Source organism: Loxodonta africana, chromosome 10, assembly GCF_030014295.1.
Source record: "Loxodonta africana isolate mLoxAfr1 chromosome 10, mLoxAfr1.hap2, whole genome shotgun sequence".
In the NCBI taxonomy this organism is placed as follows: domain Eukaryota; kingdom Metazoa; phylum Chordata; class Mammalia; order Proboscidea; family Elephantidae; genus Loxodonta; species Loxodonta africana.
In genome coordinates, this window is record NC_087351.1 from 29,500,905 (window position 1) to 29,512,293 (window position 11,389).

Below are 11,389 nucleotides of genomic sequence, written 5' to 3' on the forward strand. Positions count from 1 at the left end.
CATATGTGATATTAATTATATGAAATTCAAATTTCAGTGGACATAAATAAAGTTTTGTTAGAATACAACTATGTTCTTTCATTTAGGTATTATATATGGCTACATTACCCTACAAAAATGGAGTAGAGTTGTTATGACAGGGACTATATGGTCCACAAGCCTAAAATATTTAAGAAAAATTTGCCCACCCCTGGTATAGGACATTACGGGGGTAGGGGAGTCTTTCTCTACGGAAAGGCAGACCTTGGTGAGTAAAAAAAAAAAAAAATTTAGGTATTATATATGGCTACATTACCCTACAAAAATGGAGTAGAGTTGTTATGACAGGGACTATATGGTCCACAAGCCTAAAATATTTAAGAAAAATTTGCCCACCCCTGGTATAGGACATTACGGGGGTAGGGGAGTCTTTCTCTACGGAAAGGCAGACCTTGGTGAGTACACTCCAAATATTCACACCTCTCTGTGGGATCATGAGAGCTCAGGGGAAGGCAGGCATGCTCTTCCTTTTCAACTTGTAAGTTTTTCTCTAATACTATTTTATATGTGCAGAGCTTATATTAGTAGAGCATGTATGCACACCCCATTTGCACAACACTGTGGGTGTGCATGAGAGAGAATGAGAGAGAGTTTGATTGCTAGAACAGTGAGATGAGGTTGGAGATATTTGTTGTTGTTGCTGTTAGGCACCATTGAGTTGATTCTGCTCATAAGAACTCCATGTACAACAGAATGAAACATTGCCTGGTCCTGAGCAATCTTCACAATCCTTGCTTTGTTTGAGCCCATTCTTGCAGCCACTGTGTTGGTCCACCTTGTTGAAGGTCTTCCTCTTTCTCACCGACCCTCTAATTTACCAAGCATGATGTTTTTCTCCAGAGACTCGTCCCACCTGATGACATCTCCAAAGTACATGAGATGAAGTCTAGCCATCCTCGCTTCTAAGGTGCATTCTGGCTATTCAGATTTGTTTGTTCAACTGGCAGTCCATAGTATATTCAATATGCTTCACCAACACCATAATTCAAAGGCATCAATTCTTCTTTGGTCTTCTTTACTCATGGTCTAGCTTTCACATGCGTATAAGGTGATTGAAAACACCATGGCTTGGTGTTAGAAACACCTTAGTCCTCAAAGTAACACCTTTGCTTTATAACACTTTGAAGAGGTCTTCTGCAGCATATTTGCACAATGCAATACATCATTGGATTTCTTGACTGTTGCTTCCATAGGCATTGACTGTGGATCCAAGTAAAATGAAATCCTTTACAATTTCAATATTTTCTCCGTTTATGATGATGTTGCTTATTAGTCCGGTTGTGAGGATTTTTTTTTTACTGATGTGTAATCCATACTGAAGGTTGTAGTCTTTGATCTTCATCAGTAAGTGCTTCAAGTTCTCTTCACTTTCAGCAATCAAGGTTGTGTCATCTGCATATCACAGGTTGTTAGTGAATCTTCCTCTGATCCTGCTGCCATGTTCTTCTTCATATAGACCAGTTTCTTGAATTATTTGCTCAGCATGCAGATTGAATAAGTGTGGTGAAAAGATACAACCCTGACACACACCTTTTCTGATTTTAAACCACGCAGTATCATATTACTCTGTTGGAACAACTGCCTCTTGGTCTATGTACAGGGTCTACAGGAGCATAACTAAATGGTCTGGAATTCCCATTCATTGCAATGTCATCCATAATTTCTTATGGAGATGTTTATTATGGAATTACTGTGGAGATGTTTACAGGGACCAAATCAAAAACCAAGGTTTAGAGATTTCATTTTATTCTAAGTGAATTCAGAAGCTACCTAAAGTCTATATACAACAGAAGGGAATGATCTGATTTTCTTTGTTTAAAGAGTCACTTAAACTCTGGCATGGAAGGCAGTCTGTTGTGAGGTCAAAATGGAAGCCAATTAAGACACTATCACAGTGGTCCATGGGAAAAAAAGATGACTTGAACTAGGGTGGAGGCAGTGTAGATAGGAGAAGCTTAACCAAAGTTTCATCAACAAGCATTTCATTCCTGATCGATCAGTGGGAACAAGCAGTTCATAAGCTCAGTTAAGTAATTATGAGGTGCAGATGTGAATTTGGAAGATCTGTGTCTGACTTTGTCATAGATACACAAGGGAGCATCCATGAGTTGTATCTAAGTCATATGAAGAAGGATTATTACTTGCAGTGAGCCATTTTCCTGAACACAAAAGGCAAAGGGATTTCTTTAACCATGGCTGTTTTCTAGGATAAAAAGATACAGGTAAAATTCAACATTGTCAGGTGATATATATATGTATTCTACTAAGTGTAAGTCTAATATAAATACCTCTACAACACTCTACTTCAAGAGTTTATCAGATCTGACCAAAAGTTTACTTGAGCCCACAGTGAAAATGTGAATGAGAGCAAAAAAGCAAGCTAGGAAATATTTCAGTATTGAATAAAAACAGCAGCAATTGATACTTAATTCTTTATTTTCTTTCCCAAGGTGCTTCAAATGTAAATTTGGGTCCCCATCTGTCTTTACACTGTTACTCAGTATTTCCTGGTCTCTTACACCTCACAGACACATGAAAATCTTCAACACCCTCAACAACTCCAACACCATTGATGGCTTCATCCTCCTGGGCTTCCCTTGCCCCAGGGAGGGTCAGATCCTCCTCTTTGTGCTCTTCTCTATTGTCTATCTCCTGACCCTCATGGGCAATGGTTCCATCATCTGTGCTGTGCGCTGGGATCAGAGACTCCACACACCCATGTACATCTTACTCGCCAACTTCTCCTTCCTCGAGATCTGCTATGTCACCTCTACTATCCCCAACATGTTGGCCAATTTCCTCTCTGAGACCAAGATCATCTCCTTCTCTGGGTGCTTTCTCCAATTCTACTTTTTCTTCTCCCTGGGTTCTACAGAAAGCTTTTTCTTGGTGCTTATGGCATTTGATCGATATCTTGCAATCTGCCGGCCTCTACACTATCCAACCATTATGTCTGGACGTCTCTGCAACAAACTTGTGGTCAGTTGCTGGATATTTGCTTTCCTCTGGTTCTTGATTCCTGTTATCATCATTTCCCAAATGTCCTTTTGTGGATCCAGGATTATTGACCACTTCTTATGTGACCCAGGTCCTCTTCTAGCACTCACTTGCAAAAGAACTCCTGTGATGGAGTTTCTCTTCTCCACATTAAATCCTCTCCTCATTATTATTCTCTTTTTCTTCATCATGGGGTCCTATACTCTGGTCCTGAGAGCTGTACTAAGAGTCCCCTCAGCAGCTGGAAAAAGAAAAGCCTTCTCTATCTGTGGGTCTCATCTGGCTGTGGTTTCACTTTTCTATGGCTCAGTACTGGTCATGTATGGGAGTTTATCATCTCAGCAAGAAGATGGAATGCAGAAAATTGTGACCCTGTTTTATTCTGTTTTGACCCCACTCCTTAACCCTGTGATATATAGTCTCAGGAACAAAGATATGAAAAGAGCCCTGCAGAAATTTCTGGGAATACAAAAAACAGTGTTAATCAAAAAGACTTTTGAACAATATTAAACTCATATTTAATCTTTTTCAGATAAAAAAACTGGTGTCATTCATATGATTGTTCATCCTAGTATTGAACCAAAACCTTAATCACCTGTGACTCTGCTTCTACTGTCTATTTCTTCTCCGAGTTTTTGATCATGTAGTACTATTTCTTAGCATGCCTCAATTTTTTCTGAATGCAGGACATTGCATTTAAAAAATCCTGCAGACATTGTGTATAGCAACCCAATCAAGATAAGGTGTTCTTTTAGCGTTAGATAGAGTAGAAGTAGATAGTTTTAATCCCATTTAAGTTATTTTTATGTGTTTTAAAGATGATCCATGTCAATAGTGATCCTTCTGCTGGAATACGGCCCTTACTCAGGCCTGGACTATGTACCAGGGCCATTCCTGTTTAGTGTGCCCGGACTCCTTTTTCGCCCTGTGACTCCTGAAATCTCTGCTTATCTCTTCAGACTCTCGGTTTCTGCTTTTGCTAGATTTCTTGAAATATCATCTTGCATATTAACAGATTCAAAAAAAGAAAAACCCATTGAGTTGATTCCAACTCATAGCAATCCCGTAGGTCAAAGTAGAACTGCCCCATAGGATTTCCAAGTAGCAGCTGGTGGATTCGAAATGCTGACCTTGTAGTTAGCAGCCAAGCTCTTAACCACTACACCACCAGGGCTCCATGAACAGTTAAAAACACAAAAACCAAACCCGTTACCATCAAGTGGACCCCATAGGAATCCAAAAATACCTTGAGGGAAGATTTCACCAAATTTTGGGTGTCATTCTCTGTAGTCTGTCTTTCTCAAGAATTTGCTCCTTTTGAAAACCTAGAAGAAATGGATGAATTTCTAGAAACTCAATATCTACCTAAACTAACACAAATAGAGGTAGAACAACTAAATGAACCCACAACAAAAGAAGAGATTGAAAAGGTAATTAAAAATCCCCCCCCCCAAAAAAAGTCCTAGCCTGGATGGCTTCCCTGGAGAGTTCTATCAAACTTTCAGAGAAGAGTTAATACCACTACTACTTAAGGTATTTCAGAGCATGGAAAAGGATGAAATACTCACAAACTCATTCTGTGAAGCCAGCATATCCCTGATACCAAAACCAGGTAAAGACACCACAAAGAAAGAAAATTACAGACCTATATCCTTCATGAACTTAGATGCAAAAATCCTCAATAAAATTCTAGTCAAGAGAATTCAACAACATATCAAAAAAGTAATTCACCATGAGCAAGTGGGATTCATACCAGGTATGCAGAGTTGCTTCAACATTAGAAAAACAATTAATGTAATCCATCATACGAACAAAACAAAAGACAAGAACCACATGATCTTATCAATTGATGCACAAAAGGCATTTGATAAAGTTCAACACGCATTCATGATAAAAAAAACTCTCAGCAAAATAAGAATAGAAGGAAAATTCCTCAACATAATAAAGGGCATTTATACAAAGCCAACAGCCAACATCATCCTAAATGGAGAGAGCCTGAAATCATTCCCCTTGAGATCGGGAACCCAGGCAAGGATGACCTTTAACACCACTCTTATTCAACATTGTGCTGGAGGTCCTAGCCAGAGCAATTAAGCTAGATAAAGAAATAAAGGGCATCCAGATTGGTAAGAAAGAAGTAAAAGTGTCTCTATTTGTAGATGATATGATCTTATACACAGAATACCAAAAGGAATCCTCAATACAACTACTGAAACTAATAGAAAGTTCAGCAGAGGATCAGGATACAAGATAAACATACAAAAATCAGTTGGATTCCTCTACACCAACAGAGAGAACATTCAGGAGGAAATCACCAAGTCAATATCATTTACAGTAGCCCCCAAAAAGATAAAATACTTAGGATTAAATCTTACCAGAGACAAGAAAGACCTATGCAAAGAAAACTACAAGACACTACTGCAAAAAACCAAAGGAGACCTACATAAGTAGAAAAACATAGCTTGCTCATGGATAGGAAGACTTAACATTGTAAAAATGCATATTCTACCAAAAGATATCTATAGATACAATGCAATTCCAATCTAAATTCCCACGACATTTTTTAATGAGATGGAGAAACAACTCACCAATGTCATACCAAAGGGCAAGAGACCCTGTTAAGTAAAGCATTACTGAAAAAGAACAGGTAGGAGGGCGGGGCCAACATGGCTGACTAGGTAGAAGCTACCTCGGATCCCACTTGCAACAAAGACTCAGAAAAACAAGTGAATCAATCACATACATGACAATCTATGAACCCTGACCATCAAACACAGATCTAAAGAGTTGACCTGAGTGACAGAGACTGAGAACAAACAACCACGGGGAAGCAACGATTGCTTTCAGAGCCTGGAGCCAGCTTCCCAGTCAGGAAATCTTGGCACTGGGCTTTGGACTGGGAGCAGGGGAGCTAAGCACCACATCCTAAGACGGCGCAAACATGGGACCCAGCCCTAGCTCCCGGAAGTGACCTCTGGAGAAGCCCAGCCAGTGCAAGCAGGCAGCGCAGTGACGTGGCTGACAGGAGAAGTCACCGGGAGGTAGCTACTGGTTTTGGAGCCTGGAGTGTGGCATCCGAGCCGGGGAACCTTGGCGCTGGGCTTTGGACTGGGAGCGGAAGAACTAACCGCGGCTTCTGAGACAGCACAAGCATGGGACGCGGGCCTGACCCTCGGAGGCAATCTCGACCCAGGCAACAGCACACAGGCTACACACCTCTCGGGAATCTCAGATAAAACAGTCATCACCAAACAAGATAAGTAACTTTGCCTATATTCCGGGGTGCTACTCTCTCCTATTTATCTGATCCCTCCCCTCCCCTTCACAGGTGGTTTCATTAACATTGGAATTACCTGAGCCAGAGAGCAAAGTGCCCTGCGGTTATTCCTTTTTTTTTTTTTTTTTTGGCCTTTTCCTAACCTATTCTCCTGGCCTTAGAGAAGCAGCTACAAAAAACCCAGAGACTGATAATCTTTCCCTAATTGGACTAAAAATACAGAACCAGCTCCAGCCAAGCCTATGCAATCCACAGTCTTGGGCTTTCATTCCTACAGGGAACAAGGTGGCTATTATAATGCAAAGGCAATTCTAATAGGGATCTGACAGTAATTGTTTTAGCAGATTACTGGAAAGACAAGTTTCCCAGGTCTGATATCTCTGCATATTCAACAGAGCCCTCGCTGACCCATGACAGGGAACTGAGGGCTGAAGCTCTCCCCAGACCACCTAGCCTCCTGCCTTAGGGGTCTAAGGAGGGTGACATCTACCAATCTGTAGAGGTACTTGCATTGGGGCCTAGGGTACAGCTACAGAGCCCACCCACCAAAGTGCTTTAGGAATAGAGACACACCTACCTCACTGGCACTTGCGAGAAGCCTGTCAGCATCCTACCCTCCCCCCCCCCCGGAGTGTGAACCCTGCTGCTACTAGAATCTGGTGCACACAACTATCACCACTACTTCTCTAGGTGGATAGGTGACAGTCTGCACCACACACTTCATGACCCAAAATCAGATTCTACTCAAGAATAGTGAATGGACTCTTAGGCTTATATATCTGGTAACAGCCCAAACCAGCTGGTAATAGGACATGAGTGACTCAAGGGCTACAACAATCAAGACAGCGCAATCTAGTATCCCATCTATGTATACTGAAAGAAAACAAGACAAGACTCAGTGAGCAAATATACAATAAATCACTACAATATCTTAGAGATGGCTTGGAGACAGCAGTCGATATCAAACTACAGAACGAAGCAGACCATGATTGCTTCTACAACTCCCCAAACTAAAGAATCAAAATCCTTTCCAAATGAAGATACAATCCTGGAATTGCCAGATGCAGAATATAAAAAACTAATTTAGAGAATGCTTCAAGACATCAGGGATGACCTCAGAAATGAAATAAGGCAATCTACAGAAAAAGCCAAGGAACACACTGATAAAGCAGTTGAAGAAATCAAAAGGATTATTCAAGAACATGGTGGAAAAATTAATAAGTTGCAAGAATCCATAGAGAGAACAGCATTTAGAAATCCAAAAGATTAACAGTAAAATCACAGAATTAGACAACTCAATAGGAAGTCAGAGAAGCAGACTCGAGCAATTGGAATACAGAGTAGGGGATCTGGAGGACAAGGGAATTGACACCAATATAGTTGAAAAAAAATCAGATAAAAGAATTTTAAAAAATGAAGAAACCCTAAGAATCATGTGGGACTCTATCAAGAAGAATAACTTGCGTGTTATTGGAGTCCCAGAACAGGGAGGGATAACAGAAAATACAGAGAGAATAGTCGAAGATCTGTTGGCAGAAAAATTCCCTGACATTAAGAAAGACGAAAGGATATCTATCCAAGATGCCCATCGAACCCCATATAAGAGTGATCCAAAAAGAAAATCACCAAGACATATTATCATCAAACTTGCCAAAACCAAAGATAAAGAGAAAATTTTAAAAGCAACCAGGGATAAAAGAAGAACAAAGTGAGAGGACTCACTATCATACCACCACAGTAGTCAAAACAGCCTGTACAACAACAGATACATAGACCAATGGAACAGAATTCAGAATCCAGATATAAGTCCATCCACATATGAGCAGCTGATATTTGACAAAGGCCCAAAGTCAGTTAAACGGGGAAAAGATAGACTCTTTAACAAATGGTGCCAGTGTAACTGGATATCCATCTGCCAAAAAACAAAACAAGACCCATACCTTCCACCATGCACAAAAACGAGCTCAAAATGGATCAAAGACTTAATATGAAATCTAAAACAATAAAGATCATGGAGGAAAAAATAGGGGCAACGCTAGGAGCCCTAATACATGGCATGAACAGTATACAAAACATTACTAACATTGCAGAAAAAAAAGGAGATAACTCAAAGCCCCTAAAAATCAAACACCAATGCTCATCGAAAGACTTCACCAAAAGAGTAAAACGATAACCTACACATTGGGAAACAGTTTTTAGCTATAACATTTCCCATCAGAGTCTGATCTCTAAAATATACACAATACAACAAAAACTCAACTACAAAAAGACAAACAACCCAATTAAAAACTGGGCAAAGTATATCAAAAGACACTTCACTAAAGAAGGCATTCAGGTAGCTAACAGATACATGAGGAAATGCTCACAATCATTAGCCATTAGAGAAATGCAAATCAAAACTACAATGAGATTCCATCTCACCCCAGCAAGGCTGGCATTAATCTAAAGAACACAAAATAATAAATGCTGGAGAGGTTGTGGAGAGACTGGAACTGCTAGTGGGAATGTAAAATGGTACAACCACTTTGGAAATCGATTGGGGTCTTCCTTAAAAACTAGAAATAGAACCACCATATCATCCAGCAATCCCTCTCCTTGGAATATATCCTAGAGAAATAAGAGCCTTTACACAAACAGATACATGCACACCCATGTTTACTGCAGCACTGTTTACAATAGCAAAAAGATAGAAGCAACCAAGGTGCCCATAGTTGGATGGATGGATAAATAAATTATGGTATATTCACACAATGGAATACTATGCATTAATAAAGATAAGTGACAAATCTATGAAATCTTTCAAAATATGGAGGAATCTGGAAGCATTATGCTAAGTGAAATTAGTCAGTTGCAAAAGGACAAATATTGTAAGAGACGACTCTTACAAGAACTCAAGAAATAGGGTGAACAGAGAGAAAAATATTCTTTGATAGTTATGAGTGGGGAGGGAGGGAGGGAGAGGGTACGCACTAATTAGATAGTACACAAAAACTATTTTAGGTGAAAGGAAAAGCAACACACAACACAGGAGAGGTCAGCACAACTGGACTACACCAAAAGCAAAGAAGTTTCCTGAATAAACTGCTTCAAAGGCCAGCGCAGGAGCCGCAGAGGTTTGGGGACCATGGTTTCAGGAGACATCTAGGTCAATTAGTACAATAAAATCTATTAAGAAAACATTCTGCATTCCACTTTGGAGAGCGGCTTCTGGGGTCTTAAATGCTAGCAAGATGCGTTAATTGTTCTCAACCCACCTGGAACAAAGGAAAATGAAGAACACCAAAGACACAAGGGAATTATGAGGCCGAGAGACAGAAAAGGCCACAAAAACCAGAGACTACACCAGCCTGAGACCAGAAGAACCAGATGGTGCCCGGCTACAACTGATGACTTCCCTGACATGGAACACAAGAGAAACCCTGAGGGAGCAGGAGAGCAGCGTGATGCAGACCCCAATTCTCGTAAAAAGACCAGACTTAATGATCTGTCTGAGACTAGAAGGACCCCAGAAGTCATGGTCTCCAGACCTTCTGTTAGTCCAAGACAGGAATTATTCCCAAAGTTTCTTCAGACAGGGATTGGACTGGACTATACGATAGAAAATGATACTGGTGAGGGGTGAGCTTCTTGGATCAAGTAGACACATAAGACTACGTGGCCAACTCCTGTCTGGAGGGGAGATGAGAAGGCAGAGGGGGTCAGAAGCTGGCTGAATGGACAGGAAAATAGAGGATGGAGAGAAGGAGTGTGCTGTCTCATTAGAGGGAAAGCAAATAGGAGTATATAGCAAGGTGTATATAAATTTTTGTATGAGAGACTGACTTCATTAGTAAACTTTCCCTTAAAGCACGATAAAAATTAAAAGAAAAAAAAATTTGTTCCTCAAACACCTGCTGCTTAGGCAGCTGCAAACTCCAACTTTTCTCTCTCTTCAGTTCAGTAAAACCACTGCTTCCTACTCAGATTTTGTTCCTTCACCCCCAACCCCCAGTCTCTTCCCATGCCTCCACACCTCAATATTCCCCTCACCTAGTGAATCGTCGGAGCTCTTGTGGCATAGTGGTTAAGAGCTACAGCTGCTAACCGAAAGGTTGACATCTTGGATCCACCACCTGCTCCTTGGAAACCCCGTGGGGCAGTTCTATTCTGTCATATAGGATCCCTATGAGTCAGAATCCACTCCAAGGCAATGGTTTGCTTTGCTTTGTTTTGTTTTGTTTTGTTTCATTTTGTTTTTAGTGAATTGCCAAATATCTTGAGGGGGAGGGGAAGGTGAATGTGGAGCCCACTTCCCTGCTTTTGCCTTCTTCCAGGAATTATAGTCTCTGAAGTTTTACCTGTGTAGATTGCTCTCCAGTACATTCAAAGGGTTGCTTGTATTTTGTCCGGATTTTATAGTTACTTTTCTCAGAAGGTTTAGTTGCTAAGCTGCTAAGTCATGACCATAACCAGGAAAGATACGCTAAAAAAAAAAAAATCAAGACTGAATTGGATTCATACCCAAAAACTGCGTGTTTGATTTAACATTACAAAATCAATGTAATTCATCACATTAACAAAGTAAAAGTGCATAAACATATCTTTTCAAAACATACAGCAAAACACATTAAAACTCAACATAATCCGTTTTAAAATATCTTAGCAAAATAGGGATAAAAGAATTATTTCTTAACTGATAAAGAGGTTTTATTTAAAAAATAAATAAACCTACATTAAATGCACTTACTGTTTTAATATGAAAATTTTTCTCTTTGAGATTTGCAATGGAGACAAGGATGTTGATTATAAACACTAGTGTTCAACATTGTACTTCAGGTTCTAGCCAGTGCAATTAGATAGGGAAAATAAAGTTACAAGAAGTAGCAAGTTAGGATACAAAATTGAAAAAACTATATATTTATGTGTAATATCTAAAAGAAATAAAATGGTATAATTATATATATATTATATCCAAAATAATCTCCCAAGAAAATATCACATTAAAAAGGTCAATTTTTAAAAATCATTGAATGAGTCAATATATAAATATTAATTTTATTTCTATATACCAGCAACAAAAGCTATATTTTAATGATA

The 11,389-nt window shown here is 39.7% G+C and overlaps 1 protein-coding gene across 1 annotated transcript; it reads left to right on the plus strand.

Moving 5' to 3' along the window:
• The first annotated feature begins 2,002 nt into the window (after positions 1-2,002).
• LOC100654368 (olfactory receptor 11G2-like) lies at positions 2,003-3,546 on the plus strand. Its single transcript, XM_010601013.3, has one exon. It carries the CDS (start codon positions 2,572-2,574, stop codon positions 3,544-3,546), a length of 975 nt encoding a protein of 324 aa, XP_010599315.2. The 5' UTR covers positions 2,003-2,571.
• The last annotated feature ends 7,843 nt before the right edge of the window (positions 3,547-11,389 follow it).

Bases quoted from the DNA above. Each gene is read 5' to 3' on its own strand.
- LOC100654368 (XM_010601013.3), top strand. From the start codon at position 2,572: ATGAAAATCTTCAACACCCTCAACAACTCCAACACCATTGATGGCTTC.